The sequence below is a fragment of the Carassius auratus genome, chromosome 15, assembly GCF_003368295.1.
Source record: "Carassius auratus strain Wakin chromosome 15, ASM336829v1, whole genome shotgun sequence".
Lineage (NCBI taxonomy): Eukaryota > Metazoa > Chordata > Actinopteri > Cypriniformes > Cyprinidae > Carassius > Carassius auratus.
Window position 1 is genome coordinate 2,111,519 of NC_039257.1, and position 20,536 is coordinate 2,132,054.

The following is a 20,536-nucleotide window of genomic DNA, read 5'->3' on the forward strand; positions in this document are numbered from 1 at the left end:
CTATAATTTGGGATGCACTAATTCTGTCGCATACTATTTAGTATGGATAGTATGCAAATTGGTATTCTCCTCTCATTAGAAATGGTACAATCAAAAATAGGTCTTGGATGGTATACTAAAATATGGGATGCTCAAATTGTAATGAAATGTGGAATATGATTTAGAATAGATAGCATGCAAATTGGGATTCAGTTCTCCCCTCATTAGAAATAGTGTACTATCCAGGCAGTGTTTAAATACTAATATTTGGTGATGCTCATACTTCACAGATTTCAGCAAGGGTCAAAATATACGTTCATCGTTCACAAAGTTTTACAACATCCGTCAATGCTTGCATGTTTACTAAATAAATTCACTAATTTGACTATGCTTTTGGCTGCTAATTAGTCACAGCTCCAAAAACGATCACAGATTGCATCAGGACAAAGTGTATTACTCTCATGAGATGCTCACCTTTCTCAGCTTGTCATAATCGATGAGCTCTGGCCTGTGTCTGTGGATCAGAGCATTGAAGGCGAGACCATCCTTCCAGCTGTGGAGAAAGAGAAAAACAGGTACTTTTATTTCCCTCCTTTAACCTGCAGGGGGCGCAACTCAAACCACAGCTTAGAAACGTTCCCCATTTCTGCGTTCATGTCACCGTGCTGGAAACAGTGTTAAACTGTAACAAACGACTGTAAAGGAACTCTGCTTGCAAAGCGACTGTGTTATTGAGATATTTCAGTTTCAAGTGCCATCTTTTAATCATCATCTTTAGCTATCACTGATCATTTGTTTATTCAAATACATTCATAACACCGCTTTATGCAAAAGCCAGCTTTGGGTGAATCAACAAATCAAAACCACATAATACACTCCCTGGATCGGCTTGCAGATCAAAGATCAACACTAATGTGCATCTCAAACCTGATATGGAAGTTCTGAACGTTGACGTTCTTGTAAGGAGCCGTCTTTCTCTGACACCAGAGCAACAGTCCTTCTTTAGCGGAGGTTTCTACAGAGACACAGCAGGAACAGGCCGTTACTGAACACTCATTAAGATCGTTTTCTTTAAGCTTTCGTTCTCTAAAGTATGTTTGATTATGCTGTGCAGAGCGGTTCCTAAACAATCTGGAGGTTAGATTATACCCTCCACTGAGATGTCCTGGATGGCGAAGCGGAGGATGATGGTCCAGATCATTCCCAGAGTCATCTTGGCGTTTCCATCCACGATTTCTACAAACACAGAAACACAAATCTGTCAGACTTTGAGAGTAAAAAACAAAAACAAATACTAAACATTACTATTACTATTATTAACTGAACTATAAACTATATATAATTTACTCATGCATCAGTATTATTTTAGTATCATTGATATACTTTTACAGTTTTGAATTAGATTTTTTTTTGTATATTTTCAGTTGTCATTTTAATTAAATAAACAGCCGTTATTTTTAATAAAAAAAATTCAAGAAATGAATGATAGTTTTTGATATAATGATAATAATCCTAATATGTACACACACACACAAAATGAAATATTTCCTTGAAAACTAAATTAAATTAAACAAGTTTAAGCTGAAATTAAAATTACAAACTAAAACTGAAAAATAAAGCTAAATAGAAATATATATATAAAAAAACAAATAAAAATGGAAAAACGTACATTACAAAAATCTAAACTTTACTAAAAGGAAAACTGAAAATATAAAAATAAACGCAAATTCACAAAATTCTATAACTATTATAAATTACAGGTTTGAAAAAAAATATATACATATAATTTAGTTATATTATTAATTTGTATATATATATATATATATATATATATATATATATATATATATATATATATATATATATATATATATATATATATATATATATATATTAGTTCGGACGGTTGACTATAAAAGAATTAGGATCGGAGAGACCGTGAGTCAAATACAAATCTTAGCAATATATGCATTTCAAACTTTAATAGCTCAAACACTGACTCAATCTCTCAGAGTCAGACACTGCGTCAACATGGAGGAGGACCGAAAAGGTCACAATTTCCCAAACACACACGCACTCAAACATGCACATGTACCTTCTGCGCCGATGGACACCAGCTTGACTCCTTTGCTGGCGATGAAGTCCAGCGCTTTGTTGACGTTGTTGATCTTGTGGACTCTCATCTTGCCTCTTTCAGGTTTAGGTAACCTCTCCCCTGCACAAAAACATGAACAGGAGTTCTCATCGGATCAGCACAAACACAAACCCTCGGCTAAACATTAGCTCAGCGCCTCTGCAGCGTGTCACACAGCTCTGGAACTAGAACTGAACTAGAGGCTTTCACTGCTCACTGACCTGAGATGACCTCTAGGAGCAGCATGAGTTTGAGTCCATCTCTGAAATCCTCCTCGATGTTTTCGATCTGCGTTCCTGACTTCCGCAGGTGAGAGTTGCACCAGGCCGTGAAAGTCTAGGACAAACAGGAAATGATGTCAAAAAGTGGAAGCAAGGTCAGGGAAACAGGAAACAGGTCGCGTTCTGCAGTGTGTAGGAATGCTCAAGATGTTTGCTCAGGAAACACAAGGGCGAGAAAATCAACATCTGAACAAATGAAAGACCACCTCTTGTATGAAACAGTTCGACAAACACTGAAATATTGCATACTTTAATGAAATATGACAACAATATGATAAGGGGCAGAGGTCAAAACCTACCAAATACCCAAAGATAAAAAAATAAATAAAAATTATACGTTGTAATATGTCCTGTACTATTTTTTTTTTACTTAGTACTTTTGAACATTGTAGTATTTCAAGGTAAACAAAACAAAAATGATAAACGTTTCTGCTTGTGTTTAGCTTAAACAACAAATGTTTTTGTGGTTTTTGCCTCAGTTAACTACAATAATCCAGATTGAAGCTAAACTAAAAATAGCATATATTAATAAAACAACAATCAATCTAATAACATTTTAATTTAATAAAAATATGAATTTACACTTATTGAAAATTAGTAATGATGCCTTGGCAACTAAAATAAAAAATACGAAATTGAAATTACAAAAATGAAAGCTAAAATAAAAAATAAAGCCAAATATTAAATAAAGCATTAAATAATATAAAAATAATATAATAAAGTATTAAAAATTTAAATATTAAAATGACATTACTTAAAATATAATAACAATAAAAGTAAAAATAAAATATTAAGATAGCATACAAATAGTAACAAAATAAAACTGTTCTACACTTATAACTCCATATTACAAATTAATATTAAAAGTTTAAGAGAAGAGACAGAGACGGGCATCAGATCACACTGCGGCCTGAAACACAAAGAGCCATTGAGTTTAGTGAATAATGAGCCCCTTCAGCACCCCCTGCCCTCATACGACAGGCACCTACCCGGGACAGGCCCGCCACAAAAACAATTCAGCATTCACACACAAACAGTACAGTCTGGACCTGAGCCGGACGCCACATCCACACGGTCAACAAACGCCAGAAATACCTCTGCTCACACTGGGGCTCAGTGTGTGTGTGTGTGTGTGTGTGTGTGTGTGTGTGCGCAGGGAAAGCCCTGTGTCTGTGATTAGTTGGGTGTGGGTGACATCATTCCATCCGAGTCAGAAGAATTAGAGAGGAAGAGCCGCCAGCCACACATGCATGCATTTATGTGCCACTTCTGATACAGAACACACAGCACTGATGCAAGCACTTCACAAACACATGCCCACATCACACCTGCCTTGCACATTGGCCATTTTGACTTTGAATATGAAATAATAATAATCTAAATTAATAAAGAAAATGGAGTAAATCAATAAATCTAAATATAATAACAACTAATAAATCAATATTAATTTTAATTAAATTAGAATTTGAAATATCATCTTGGCAATGAACTGAAAAAACAACTTGGGAGTACTAAAATTACTAAAACTGTAATAAAAATTAAATCTACAAATAGATATATTAGAAAAATTAAATGATTAATAAAATAAAATAAACAAAGATTAAGATTAAGATAAGAGATTAAGATTAACATAATAAACCAAATTAAAGATCTATTTAAATTGTGTTCATAAAAATAAAAAAAAGATTAATAAATAAGCATAATTATATAAATATATATTTGGATACAAGTAAAAATATGTTTTATACAAATAAGTAAATGTCAATAAAAAAGCATTAAAATAAAAATAAGTCATACATATAAATACAGTGTAAAAAGTACAAATTATTAAAAGATTAATAAAGATTTTATTACTTAAACAGCTATTGCTTATTTAATCAATAAAACCTGCATTTATGAGGGAATTCAAAGTGTATTTTCTAGACCTGAGATATAACTTTATTAACTAAATACAAGAAAACCTTGTAATAATTATTTGATTACTTGAAATAAAATACCTTACATAAAAAAATATCTTAAAACAGAAGAACGAAATCTAATTCAAAATACTAACAAAAACTTTAATATTATAGCAGTGATGATAAAAAAAATATTATAACTTTATACAAGTTACATCAACATTTTTTTAATGAGAGAAAAAAAAAATGGAAAAAAAGGTAAATCATGAACTAGAAAAGCCATGTCATTTCTAGAATTATGGAAGGTAATTATTTTAATTATGCATAATTATTTTAACATCGCCACTCCTAGTTTCTGTAAACTAAAAAAAAAAGTTTGAAAACAAGTAGTTTTGTAATTACAACAGAAGTATCTTGTGAAATATAATCTCACAGAATCAAAAAGTTAAAAACAAAGGGCAACCCCCTTATATTAAATGACAAAAAAAAAAAAAAGCACATAAATCCTTTGCACTCCTCGGGACGTCCTGAGATCTAGATCAAGAACTACAGCACAGCGAGTCTCAAAAAACTAAACTAAACTCAAAGTCAACAACGATCTGAGCAACAGAGCAGAGAATATCAACAATCAAACCTGGAGCAAACTTCCCAATCTGAGCTCTGGACCCGGACAGGAAGAGAGCGAGGGACAGCCATGTAGGAGTCGCCCTGTGGATGCCAGGCTTATTTGTGGATTTATTTATAGCACTTCCTGTCTTTGTGAGACTCAGGTTTCTCAGTCAGCCTGCAGGAACATTAACCCTCGCAGCATCCCGGGACAGATCGATCTCAAACCACAAACAACAACAACCAGATCTATAGATGGAGTACTTTTTATTTTGTTCAATATTTTATTAGGTATTAGTGATAAATAATGGCGGTTAATAATATCAACAGAAATAATAACATACTACTAATAATAAAAATAATAATTATATATAGTAAGTTATAATCAAATATATAATAATAATAATAATAGTATAATAATTAAAGATAATCAATAATTTTTTAAGCTCATCTCTTGCAAATTTCCTTCGGACCTGCAAACAAGCACAGAAAAACTGGAGCTTGTACATTTGTAGTTATACTGTAAAATACAATGAATATGATTTTTTTCTTAAATATTTAGAGTCATTTTAATTTGTTAAATGCTTTATTGAGTAATACTACTACTACTAAAATTATCATCATCATCATCATCTTTTTGATAATGTCAACATTTTGGGCATTTCTTTTGCCCAGAACTTAATTCAAGCCCAGAAAACCTGGAGCAAAAAAGCAAGAAAAGAAAAGAAAAGTTTTTTTTTTTTTTTTAAATCATAATCGCAATTTTTAAAATAAAATCGTCAACCTAACACACAAACTGGTTACATTCTTTTTAAATAAATTATTAATTACTAAAATGATAATTATTATAATGTTATTAATATCATATTTGGGATTTTCGTTTGCTCCTCTTTTTCATACCTACAAAAAAAGAAAAAGCAAAGAAAACCTGGAGCTAAAAAAAAAAAAAAAATTTAATCCAGAATCCGATTTCGTAACCAAAGATAAGAATCTGCCGAGCAATTTCACTAAACTATAAACAGTTATTTTGTTCAAATAAGCTTTAAACACAATTTGTAACATGAATAACAATATATCTGGTTAAATGGTCACGTGCTTGAGTAGAGTATGACCCTGATCTGATAGAAATGTGTCTGCGTCTGTGAAACTGAAGGACACACAAAGTGAAGAGCTGACTGAAGAATGCTGGACAGTGTCTGACTTCACAGGAACTGAAATCATCCCAATACGGCACAAGAGTGATGTTAAGACATGCGTGTCACACACACAGAGAGAGGCAGTGTTTGTTTGAGGATCCAGCTCACTGTCCCGTGACAGACTCATAGCAACTGATGATGTTCAGAGAGAGCTGATCTCCAGCACATGAGGGAAACAGCTATTTTTAACTTGACGTGCCACCTGAAAAACACAACACTCGGCGAGGAGCGCCATCAGTCTGCATGGGTGCACAAAACTGGGGGTTTAATTGACCGTTCGGTCACTTCTTGCTGAGCTTTGACATTTAAAGAGGACACACCTGGAGTCTGACCATAATAAAACTAAATCAGTGTTGTTTTTATTATTAACTAAAAATAAAAAATAAATAAATAACATATATATATATATATATATATATAAAACAAACTAATAAAAATGACTAAAACAACACAAACAAATAATATTAAAGATTATTTATATTTACAGTGACATTACAATAGTCATATTTCTTCGGTTTTATATTTTAATTAAAACTAATAAAATTAAAATGGAAAAACGTATAAAAACTAAACTGAAATTAAACAAAAAAAGCTTCAAAACCACTAAAACGAAACAGAATATATTAACCCCAACTAAAATACTGAAATGATTATTTTTTGATTCTTAAAAATATTTTTGAGCGAAATTACAATAGTAATATTTCTCATTTTATTTAAGATTTTATTTAGCAGCAATAAAACTAAATTGAAATATTAAAGAAAAAATACTAAATACTAAAATAACACTGGATTGAAATGTGGTTTGAAGAGGATAAGTTTAGACTTATAGAGATAAAATTCATCCCCTTTACAACAATTCCAGACCGTTTATAACACACAATATATTCTCTAGTAGACTTAACCACTCAACAAGTGAGTCTCTGTCCTTCCTGATGTTGCAATATTATTAACATTTCCTCCATAATCAAAATAGAGTTCTAGAGTTTAAAACATCTTCAAGATGAATTCACACCTTCATACACACACTTCCTGATCAAAACCATACGTGCTGAGCTTTATGGTTACAGGATGTGACACAGGAAGTTTCTTCAACCCACACACGTATAATAAATCACTAAACTGATCAGAACGAGACGAATGACCTTTGAGCTAGAAAAAGGAAAGAAACTGAACAAGACAAACAAATTGCACAAGTGATCAAACTTCATGCTGAAATGTTTCAGTGATTAACGTGCAAGTAATTGAGAAGGAAACACTTCAGGTGGAATAAAAATTACTAGCTGAGAGTGACATCATCGCTCCACTCTTAAAGGGACAGTTCACCCGAAAATCAACATTCTGTCATTTAAGGAAATCAAACATGAGGGTGAATAAACGATCGCAGAAATGTCGTTTTTGGGTGAACTGTCGCTTTAACACACCAACAAGGAGACGGAGGAAAGGTCCTGTCAAAAAAACATCCCACGGCCCAAAGGAAATGAGCTTTACAATCCATCATCGGGTGTAGATGGACAGGGAGTAGGGGAGTCGGAAATTAAGTCTGAGAACATCTTGTTCTTTAGATTCACAAATGATTAAACATTTTTCCGAAAATGTACGCACCCTAAGGTCATCCAAGACGTAGATGAGGTTTGTTTCTATATCAGATGTGGTAAAATGTAGCATCACACCACTCGCTCACCAATGAATCCACTGTAGTGAATGGGTGCCGTCAGAATGAAAGTCAGCTTTTGGCTTCACAAGACATTCACTGCTGGATTAGAAGTACTTGTGGATTATTGTGATGCTTTTTTCAGCTGCTTGGACTCTTATTCTGACGGCACCCATTCACTGCAGAGCATCCATTGGAGAGTGAGTGATGCGATGCTACATTACTGATGAACATGAACTACTCTTTTAACTTCTCATTCACGCAAATGTTCATAAATAATCATCCATGGTTCATCTCGGGAGATTCTGGTGGTGCTTAAGTTCTGCGAATCAAGTGCTTAATCGGTTTGTGGGAGAAATAAAAACCGCTGCCAAGTGTCACCAATCCAAGTGTGCTTGAAATTCCTGTGACATCCTCCCGAAGCAGTGGTGGACAAACAGGAATTTGGCGAAAGGTCAATCTGTAACTAATAAGGCAACTGACAGGAGTCAACAACATCAGATCACAGATCACATACTGAGACTGACAAAACACTGCCCTGTCTTTCCCATTTCACAGACTAAATCTTGTCCCTGCTCATTTTCACACGGGGACTTTGTCTTATTTTAAGTGCACTTCTTGTTCTGTGTGTCTTAGCTCTGGTGGAGGACTGGAGCTTCACTGGCTCTGACTCACGAGTGTGAATCGGACTCTTATCAAGGCTGCTTTCACTGAGGAAAGTGAGTCGGGTCAGATTTAACGGAGGCCTCAGAGGGACACAGTAAACACCGTCATCCGACAGAGCCAAAAACAACCACCTGTAGCTACTAGCTAGCGACTGTGCATCAGAATAAAGATAGGAACAGGTAATTCTGTCACAAAGTACTGCATGTTACAGGCTTGAAATACTGCTTGGAAACAGGCTAAATTAAATGAAGTGGTGTCGTCTACCAAACGCTGATCAGAAACAAACATGAACCACATCAGACCACAGCGGAGAATACTTCAGAGACACATTAACTGTGATCCTGCGACTCGCCCCATGTTCTCTCGGACTCAAAGGTCAGGGGTCAACCAAGACCAGCCTGGCCTGTTAGCAGACAGGAGATCGGATCTGTCCTGCCAGGAGGAATCGGATTTCTTGTTTGGGAACTGGAGAAGCCTCTGCAGAGACTGTGTTTCTGATCGGACAGACTTTAGCTGTTCTTATATTGAGTCTGCATCCCACTCTCGAATAATCTGATTTAGGATATAATGCATTTTTAAAAAGCTTCATGTTTGCTATTGTTGTTTGTAGGGCTCTAAATTTGGTCAGAAATTGTGATTATTTATAAATAAGGCTATAAAATGCAACAACATCAATAATAATAATAATAATAATAATAATGATTTTTATAATTACTACTAAATATTTTTATCATCTTAATTTTTTTTAAATATATAATTAGAACTGTAAAATTTCAATATTGAAAATATTTTGTAAATAATAATTTTAATTTACATTACAACTGTAAAATTACAATACTAATATTTACAATATATTTATAAAATAACTGTTTTAAAGTACAACTGTAAAATTTCAGTAGTAATATTTAAAATATATATTAAAAAAATATACTACTACTACTGAAAAAAATAATAAAAAAAAAATAATGTAATTTTATAATAACATATGCGTAATATTTATTTTTGATTTTCTTGCAACCATCTTTTATTTTGCCTGAAATCACAGGGAGCACTTTAAGTTTGTAAAAACTTGAAAAACTGGATCACGAGCTGCTCACGTGTAAATGAACACTTCACTCAGTGAAACATGCAGTGCACCAGTGTTAATTTTGACACAAAATTTTAATTTAGTTTTAGTCTTAGTCTTTTGACTATAATTCTTTTTAGTTTTAGTCAAGTTTTAGTCATCTGATTTGTTTTAATTTTAGTCTTATTTTAGTCGACTAAAATAGCTTGGTATTTTAGTCGACTAAAATAAGACTAAAATCAATAACAGATTTACTAGACAATTTTTTACAGCTGGTATAGGAAACAAACTTAACCAAAATATATAAAACACAAATTCAACTTTATTTCAACACAACAGTGTCTTTATTTCGATTCAAAAGCTTTTATGCAGCAACAAACACTGTCATGATAATGTAAACAACAACTAGCTGCCAATTGACCATCAATAAAAGAAAAATAACGTTAGGTCCAGGACCTTAAAGCTTACAGCTGAGCTGAACAATAAGTGCATACATTTAAAGTAAATATTTAATAAGTTGGCAGCTAGGTGGATAAAAAAAGTAACAAGATTTTATAAGGTATTCATTTGTCTAGCAATATTGTATGTTTTAAATACTACAATATTGCTAGATTTGTATGTATAATGATAGGATGTGAACATTCATGTTTCACATGACTAATATAGAAATATTTGTGATATTGTCAACAAGTAGAACATTATAAAATATACTAAACATTAGTATTAATCAAATGTATTTATCATGATATTACATATTAGTATTGTGCTCGCATCTAATTTGAAGAAGGGGCTATTTTACAGTACTTTTCAGTTCGTAATATTTAATGCTACAACATCTACGCACTGCACTATTCCAATTTTGCTTAGCTCAATAAACAAAAGAACATCGTTGTAAAATTACATTTGAGAAAATGTCCGGGTGGCTCGTCTGTAAATGTCTTTTCAAATTGGTTGTGTTCTTGCCACGAATGAGCGCTCTGCGTGCTTTACACTTTGTTTTGTTTTGTTCGTTGTCAAACGTGAAGTGAGCTGTGGACATTTTGTCGCTCTTTTAGACAGTAGGGACTTTAAGCAACAGCTGCGAATGGAACGGCTACAGCGACCGGAAGTTTGCCGTCACACCGCTGTAGCCAAGAACGTAAAAGTCACTAAGCAACGGTAAAACAGAACAGCGCAACGCAGCATTAATTCATTTATTGAGATCCAAAAAAATATATAATTTAAAAAAGCAAGAGAAGGATTGCTTTTGGCGTTAAATGACAATCTTTTGTCAGAAGAGGAGTTTTTAATATTGTATGATGTAAATAAGTCTAAAAACATAACATTTATTTACCTAACCTCTCACGTTGTAGCGACTCTGGCAAATCAGCTGTTCTCCCGTAGTAGACCGTTAAATTAGAACGTCATAAAGTAGCAGTTAAATTCGCGCAGGCGCAATACAACGCCAGAATGGCGTTGCCGTTCCACCAGAGGCTGTTGCTTAAAGTCCCTATCACCTCTTCGAATGCCGACTTCCCGGGAGCTCATAAAAACTGAAAACCTTCGCTTCACGTCTCAATAAGTCAGGCTCTGATTGGTTCTCTTCTCTCATGCAGTCTGTTCTGTTTTGCCGGTTCTTTTGCTCATTCCTCGCATCTCTCCCGTCTGCTGATTTGATTTTCGTCACAGTCTATTTTCGTCTCGTCCTTTATTCGTTGACGATAATGTCAATCAATTTAGTCATAGTTTTAGTCCCCATCAGTGCCTTCTATTTTAGTTTTCGTTTCGTTTTCGTCGGCAAAAATATATTCGTGACGAAAATAATGACGAAAATATTTAGTCAACGAAATTAACACTGCAGTGCACATGCTCATTTAATTCAATCATAGCCTTTTGCAAATTGATAATTGCTCTAAGCCAAATCACATTTTCTGTTTTACAATCATGCTGCAGAGCTAAAAAAAAAAGACACCCAGGGACTTCTGCGACCTCAATGCACTAATTTGCAAAAATGTGGATTTCCCAACACTAGCGTCCCATCACCCTCACATTCCCCAGCGGAGAGCGAGCGACAGAAACCCTCTGAACTCCCACTAGAGAGAGAGAGAGAGAGAGAGAGAGAGAGAGAGAGAGAGAGAGAGAGAGAGAGAGGGAAGCTCCTCACAGCAAACACCAGGATGGAATGTGTCTCTTCAGCACTTACATAAACTCTCTCTCTGTCCTAATATTTAGTGTGGCATGCACTGAACCAGAGTTTGGAGGGTTCTGCAGGTGAGAGTCTGTGGACATTCAGCTAATCTCACTGGATCAGTCAGGTTTAACTGGAGCTTTACATGGAAAAGTTGCTATGACACTGTCACTGAATTATGCAGTTGCTTAATGACACTGCATACAAACAAAAAGTCTAAAATGACAGAAAAAAAAGAATCATTTATAATAAAATATCAGTGAACTGCATACTGCCGACAATTTTTTTTTTTAAATTTGAGGTTCGCAACCTGAACTGGAATTTCTTCTGCTTACAAAGGTTGCATTTATTTGCTCAAAGCAAAAATAGCAATATTGTGAAATAGTATTACAGATTAAATTAACGGTTTTCTATTTGAATATATGTGTAAAAAAAAGGGATTTATCTCTGTGATGCAAAGCTAAATTTTCAGCAAAATCACTGGCGTTGATTGACATTACTCCAGTTTATTTGTATAATGCTACTCCCACACACAAGTTTCAGTTTTACTTGAAATAAATGACCACTGTCTATAAATAATTCCACTATAATTTATGCTTGTTTTACACTTCTATTTTTCAGTCCTCTTCTGAATAACAATTAAATCAAAAGGATCTGTTGTGGATATAATGAAAAAATAAAGAAAGTCCTTTCAATACAAATCTAATATTAAAATGTGCCTTTATACACCGATGCATCTTGGTGTTTTATTTTCTTCAGTCAACAATGCAATTTTGAACCTGTGCGAAAATATGGTAATAGTGAATGCTTCTCTAAACAAAAACCACTAATCAGGCTAGTTTTTAATGTATGCATGCCTCCTAATGTGGTGTGTCATAAAGAACAGCTCAAGGGAAGAAAGTGAGAGAATGAAGTCAGACAGGTCGGTCCAGCTGGTATTGTCACTATGAACTGCGTCCCTCTAATGTTCTCATGCCCTTATAAGGAAATGCAGACTCAGATCTGTGACACAATAGGCCGTCTGAAGCCCCGCCCCCTCCTGAACACATACACAAAAGCCACACTCACACCTGATCAAAGTCACCACACCTTTTCCTGTCTCGCGCCCAAAAATGCTCTCACTTCACAGAAAGGAACGTGGGTTGTTCAAAGTTGGTGTTCAGTCTCATTTAGGTTCGTTTGTCCTTCGGGTGCAAGAATGTGAAATATGAGCCCACCCCCCTCAGCGGGACATTTACAATGAGACGGCAGAAAAAAATAGACGGAAAACCGGCACCGGAGAAACTGCTGTTCAACTTCCTCTTCCTGTAAGAGTACATTGGCCTGTATGGGACAAGACTGTATGTGCAAAACGGAAAGAGACGGATGGAGCATTCATTCATTTCAGAAGAAACGCATGCATGCACACGCACGTAAAATATTGTTCTCATTACCTAAAACTAAACATATATTTTAAAAAGTTAAACAAATGTCAAGTATACAAGTATAACAAAAAAAAGTTAAAAATAAATTTCAGTTAGCTGTTAAGCATTTTTAACTTGTCTAATCTAAAGTACTAAAATAACTAAAACTGGCATCAATTTCAGTAAAACTAAATAGATGTTAAAACTAATTCAAAGACAAAAACAAAAAAAATCACAAACAAAAGGAAAAAGAAACATTTACCTTAAATACATTTCAACTGAAATAAATGCTAACTTTATTGTCAAGGTAGGACTTCCAGTTTACATTTAGTTGAAGTTGAAGCTCTTAAATTACTAAGTTCAATTAAATTTGTATTAAATTGTTTTTCAGTTTTAGTAAAAAAATAAAAATAAAAAAAAATTATCTATCACTAAACCTTTACATTTAAGAAAGAGAAACAGTTGGACGTTTCCCAACAAACAAATGCAACAAATACAAAATGTAAATTAAACTTAAGTACTAAAATTTAAATACATATTCAATACACGTATTTTTAAGAAAAAACTGACAAAAATTAAAAAATTTCTAAATATTAATAAAATATGTTAAAGTATAATATAATGATATTATGTAATATCTCGATATATAATGTAATAATTACGTAAAGTATGTATAATAACACTGAGCAAACCTACAGAGAAAGTCACTTAAGTAGAACAGACACACACAGCTATTCCTATCATTATTGGTTCAGGCTTAATTGTTTTTCTTCTGTACAAACTGTATTTTCTGTCCCCTAACCCTAAAAACTACCCCCCACACAAAACAGGATTTTATATTTGCAAAAAAAGAATTCCTTCTGTATGATTTATAAGCTAGTTTCCATTACACACACACACACACACACACACACCAGACATTCCAGTGCAAACTGAGTCACTGTCCCACTCCTAAATCCGTTTGACACACACATACCGATGACGACTACTGAGAGTCCATTCATCTGCACTGACCGTCTTTATCCATATAAAGACACACACACACACACAATGGCATGATCATCTTTCACAATAGGTGTGTCAAGGCTTTCTGTGCTATAAATTACTCAACAGTGTGTACTGAATCAGTCATGGTCTCACACACACACACACACACACACACACACACACACACAATAAATGAAGACATGTTTTGTGTCAGAAGTAAACTGGAGTGAGTTCATCTTTCCTGTCAGTGAAGTGGCTTTGCCCACATCTGTTTTTACACACTTCAATCAGTTGTGTATGTGTGTGTGTGTGTGTGTGTGTGTGTGTGTGCGCAAGAGATGTGGCGGCACACCACACACACAAAAAGGGATGTCATAAATGCAAAAGGTCAGCAGTCACTACAAACAGGATGTAGTTTCATGTGCTTATATAAATAAATACTAACTTGCAACGACAAATAAACATGTAAAAGTTTAAATAATGTATATTTTAAAAGATGCCATGCAAGTGATCAAAGACAAAACAACATTAAATAAACAAATTTAATTGTAAATTTACTATTTACTAAATAAACTATTTAAATAACCAATTAGAATGAGCCTATAGATGTATAAATTCTATATATTTGGGGAAGAGACAATAATTTATCTGCTGATCAGCAGCTTAACAAGCATTATCAAATTAGCCAAAAATAGTTTATAAACAAATTAGAGTTAGAAGTTGCATATAGAGCACTAAGATTTCTTTCCCCAAATTCTATTTTATTTGATCCCAAACTCTGTGTTTTCCATTTTAATTATTTTTCTGGATTCTGTTTTAATGGTTTAATAAAATTATAATATTTACATCAACTGTCTAATCAACTGAATTCATAAAGCATTAACATTTAATAACTTATGAAAAGTTTTATGATATTGAACATGATATTTTTTTCCAAGAAACTTCTCTGGATTCTGTGTTTTATGATTTGATGAACATTTATTGTTAAAAATGGTCTTAAACAAATGCATCATATTTGAATTGAATTCATCTTTGCAGAGGTTTACTGTTGAAATTAAAATAAGGAAGAAAGATTGTGGGATATTACATCTTAAATAATATCCCACAATCTCTGCTTGTGATTTATTAATCAGAATTTTGCCAAATTCAAATGAAATTCAACATTTTACAGGAAATAAATAAATGACTTGATTCCATGGTTCTGTTCTGTTTTTCTAAGGAAACAAATCCCACAAACTTAAAACTACAGCTACAAAAACTGAATGACATTCAGTTATATATAATATTGTGTAGTCATGAGACAACATTAAAGAAATCCATGCCTAAAATTACTGAACTGAAAAAAATTCCTAGCTTCCCATGACTGGGAACACCGTTAATCCATTTTTTTCTCAATTTTTTAACAAGCCAATTCCTCCTTTTTCAGACACTAAAGGAAAAATAAGGTCAGATATGCTTGTTCCTGGTCTGTGTTTCTACCAAGAGTCAGCAGGAATTTAGCAACATCACCCCTTCAGCATTTGATCAAGCAGGTGACGCTCGCCGATCTGAAGGAGACTGATCCAGACCAGCTGAACTAGAGTTAAACCTCTGAAGTGACCCCAAATAAACCCCCTACAATAACCCACAACTATCAAGAGTCATCGATTCCACGTTAACAGTAATACTAACAACATTTCCCACGAGACAGTTGATCACATGTTTCCTCACACACACACACCAATAGTCAGAGTTCACACCATTAAAGGAAACAAAACCAAAACCACAACAACCACAACTTCCTCCTGCCAGAGAGAGCATGACAGAGACAGAGACAGAAGCAGCGAGGCCTGAATGCATGCGGGGCTCCGGGTCAGCGCAGGTCAAAGCGCATGAGAAAAGTGCTTCCCTCTTATCTTACAACTGCTGGCTCAAAGATCTCACATCTGCAGCGAGAACGCCAGCCGTGTACGTGGGTTTCACATCAGTTCTGCTCCAGCGTTGAGGAACAAGGGAATGCTTTCAGGTTTTCAAGTTTTTACTGTGGGATGCAGCCTCGAAACCAACCCATATGCCACGTCGCAGGGGTCAAAGTTCACGGTTTATAGACTTCCGGAGCTAAACTGCCATTTTTGTGCAAACCGACTCAAAGTACTTCTCTGTGCTTTAGAATAACTACTATATGACTTTTCTTTCAAACATCACATTTGACCTATATACACACACCAGGGATTGATTTTGTGATATTCTAAACAGTTTTTGTACGCATTAATACTGTTTTAATTTAATTCCAAAGGAAAGGCTTTACCAGTATAAGTGTATATATTTTTTGCAAACTTTTACCCTGCTGACGAATGAACGGAACGTGTTTAATAAGTTTTTAAGCGTCTCGTCACGCCAGAGCTGTGTAGTGTAACATGTAGTAATACAATGATGTTTCTACAAACAAAAATGAACAGCGTAACAACTTACTAGCCACAGAGCTAACTTCTCACAAAGTACTTGAGGACTGGAAATAAAATGCATCCCCCGGACAGCAGTTATTAGCCACGCGACCGATAATACTGTTTGTTAGTTTGCTTATTATACCGTTAAAAACAAAAAGATAAACACAGTCCATATAATCTAAAATGTTGCAGAATGCTGGAGGAGAACGAACAGTTTGACAGAGACGTGACAGTATGCGGAAATTTCTTCACGCGATCTTGTATATCATGAGTGGGTGCTATAAAACGTACTGTCAATAACCAACAAATACATCACTCCGCCAGCAGCACCAACTTCAGCGCAAACACTGTACTGGGAACAACGCCGCTGTTTCGACACCGTTTACACCGCGTTTCTCCACAAAGCTGCTTCGGATGATATTACACTTTACTGCGTGTTGTACACAAACCAGAGATGGAAATTAACTTTTTTGTCCACCGACCGAGTGAAACAGTATGCTATTTTTATTTTCCCGCCACGGTGGCCGGTAGGTGAAGCGAGGTTACCCCCCACAACACAAAATCACCCGCATTAGGCTGGTGCTAATTTCCATCCCTGATACACACATTAATATGATTTTGATTTGTGATTTAAGCATATTCTCAAAAATATTAAAAAGAAATTCATTCTAAAATCAAACTGAACCATGTTGTTTCAGATTTCATAATGAGTTTGACTTTCCCAGTTGTGTCTGATAACTACACAAGGACAAATTTGATTTAAATAAATACACATGCATCTTATATTTCACATTATTTCATAGTGAAATATATAAAATGACTACTATAAAATATACGTAACAGTAATAATAAAACAAACAATAATAAAAAATTATAAAAATGCAAATATTTAATTTGAAATAAATATTAAAAAGTAGAAAGAAATTTAAAAAAATATTTGAAATAAAGTGATTAAAATCACAATAGTTTGATAAAACCATGAGGACCGTGCCCCTAAGATGCACACATCATGTGACTGTCATGGCTTTAATGCTAATAAGTCTATTACTTCAGTATCATCTTCTTCAGTTTCACCTGCTCACATAAAAAGTAAATTAATTCTGGTTGCCCGTTCTACACGTCAGGACACTTCCTGTCGTCAGCAGACAGGCCCTGACCAGAATAATCTGTGGACCAGAATCTATGGCGATAGTCTGGTTTTACGAGACTAGCGAGACACAATCACAATAGATTATGACGCCCTCCGGGCAACAGCCCACCCGTTAAACAGGCTTTATTGCTGGTGTATTCATCCAAGTGTGTCTTTTATGACGGGTAACCACACTATAAATGTACCCCTCGCCCAACATCATTTAAGAGAACAGGAATGTCTGATGAAGACTTTACAGTAACAGCCCTTCAGGAACAAAGGATGGAATCAAAGAATCAAAGCAGCTGTGGTACAAAAAGTGTATGGTTGAGATGGGAATCTAGGTGAAGGTAGCCTCTAATCCTCTTAGAGGTCAGTCTTTTGTCTGAGCCGCCGCTCTTAAGAGCTTTCAGTGCTCCAGAGGACATTATACACACAGAGAAAGTCCTGGCCAGAGAACAAGAGACACAAGAGGCTTCCACATGCAGCGCATAAGATGAAACCGTGAAGCCTCACAAACTAAAGAAACTTTTTATAGGTCTAAACACAAAAACAAGAACAATTCAAAATTGATGTGCAGCTCAACTTTCAGCCTCCCCAGAAAACTGCAGAAAGAAAATTACACGTTTTATGACCACTGCAAAATTTAACCTCATACGAGTAGTTAATTTATTTTTACTGATCATAAAGCTGATTACATACAAAAATGCATGTAAAAACAAACAAACATGCACGCATACATGATTAAATGCATCTTGTTTTGCATTGCAGTAATGTGATTCCAGTCATGAAAGAAAACCGCAGTGGTCCTTTAAACAAAAGTTGAGTTCAAATTACATTTCATGGATAAGATAAATGGATAAAAGTCAATGTATCTTTTTGCATTATAGTAAAGAGAACTGAAACAAAAATACAAGAGTCCTAAAAATAGGCATTGCTAAATTCCTGCAAGCAAGCAAGCAAAAACAATAGTTTTATTTAGATTTTTGGAGTATAATTTGACCCAGACATGTCTTTGACAGTGTGAATTTTTGGAGAGCAATCAACAAGAACCATTCAAAACTGAGTGAATGTCATGAAAACATGGCTTGAATGTAAATGCATCTCTTTTTATTACAATAAAGATAATTTGGGGTTAAATGTGCTTTACAGACATGAAATGTTCCTAAAATAGGCTTCTTTTCATTTTTTCCTTTTGAAACTTGAGTGAAATTTGACCCATTTTGACTGTGTTAGAAGAATCCCTCAATAAACTTTATGGCAATCAATAAAAAGTTACAAATCAAAGGTCAGAGTTAATCAGAGATTACGAAGTATGAGAGTGTGACTCAGCAGAATGATGACCCTCTGATGTCCAGCAGGATGACTGGCATCGGGAGATTTGGGCGGGATCAGTTCCTCACACTTCCTCTTCTACAGACTCCAGCCTGAACAACAGCCGTTACTGCTCCTCGACATCACACCGCCAACAACACATGAACATCACAAACACCACCGGGATGCAGAACAGGAAGCAGACTGAACTGTATTTCCCCACACTTCCTGTCAAATTAATTCTCATGCTCTTTTCTGTTATTTGTGTTGATTGGTAAAGTGATGATGTTTTTAAATCATTTTATTTAGTTACCAATTCATGGAATTAATGGTTTTAAAAACTACAGGTTATTATCCACACACGTCTAATGCGACAAGAAAAGTCTTGCAATCTGAGTCTCAATGCTTTGTAAGTAAACACGCTCCCTGAGGACGAAGACAGCACTGTTTCCCTTGTTAGCCAACAACACATTACTCTCTATAGAAACAACACCCTCCATAGAAATCTACACTAGTTTTCCATGCATGGAAATCATAATGTTCTTTAGTTTAACAAACCAACAATAAAATGAACAATAAAAAGAAAAATATATATACAATTAAGATTAATAAATTACTTATAAAATACATAATATTAATAAAATAATGCACTGAAATATGCAAAAAAAATTATAATTTATACATTTTATAATTAACTTACAATTATAATTTAGTGTTTTGTGATTATTTTTTTAATTATTTTAAATTCAATCAGCTCTCTTGAAAAATAAGTCATGATTTATATAAATTTATTGGTACTACTATAAAATAATAACTATGTATAAAATATACATAATTTTAGTAATTAAAAATTAATTACAGCTCACTTAATAGAGATAAAATAAACATCATTTAAATAGTAATATAATAAATCTACTATAAATGAATAATTTCTAAACATAAATAATTTTAATAATAAAGATCCCTTAAAAATAATAATAATATATAAATAATAAATGCATCATATGCCCATAAAGGGGTCACCTAAAATAGTAATATTTATAACAATAATACAAAGGAAATAGCAATGTTTTTCTGAATCGTTTCTGACTCATCATGAAAACCAGTGAAAATGGTTTCTGGGAGCAGAGCTGTTCTTTGTTATTGTTAAAATTACAGTTAATATCACAAAATTAAGCAGAACTGCATTTGATGTACCAGGAAATAGTTATTTTGAGATCCTTGCCGTTTACACTCAATATTATAGATCATGTCAGTGATTAAATATGAAGACACTCAACAATTAGACAGCGCTTCCGGTAATGATCTAAAATAAATAAAAAAAGAAAAGTACCCTTGCATTATAGTAAAGTGTTCGGAGGCATTCACTGCTAGAGTTTGTGCGGCTGGGCGGGACTAAAGCAGGTCATGTGATGTGACCTCATAATGCCTCTTAGCGTGACTACCTTTATCTCAGTCCACTCCCACTCACTGTTTTCACTGGGACACACCTGAACCTCGTCCAAACACCCACGAGAACAATCCAAAATTGGATTAGTGCACAGTAACCGCAGCTTCAGCTCATGCTTCAGTTTTCCCAGAACGCCGTGACTCACGGTCAGCTTTTCATTCAGTGGTCAAAGCTGCACTCTGG

The 20,536-nt window shown here is 34.4% G+C and overlaps 1 protein-coding gene across 2 annotated transcripts in view; it reads right to left on the reverse strand.

The window, feature by feature from the left end:
• Window positions 1-20,536, reverse strand: part of LOC113114716 (alpha-actinin-4-like) — a 38,568-nt gene that overhangs the window by 11,984 nt on the left and 6,048 nt on the right. For both annotated transcript variants that reach the window (XM_026281649.1, XM_026281648.1), the window contains exons 2-6: window positions 2,335-2,449; window positions 2,075-2,194; window positions 1,129-1,215; window positions 907-994; window positions 454-532 (exon numbers count right to left, since the gene is read on the reverse strand). In XM_026281649.1, coding sequence (XP_026137434.1) covers window positions 454-532; window positions 907-994; window positions 1,129-1,215; window positions 2,075-2,194; window positions 2,335-2,449 — 489 coding nt within the window. The remainder of the gene's footprint in view (window positions 1-453; window positions 533-906; window positions 995-1,128; window positions 1,216-2,074; window positions 2,195-2,334; window positions 2,450-20,536) is intronic.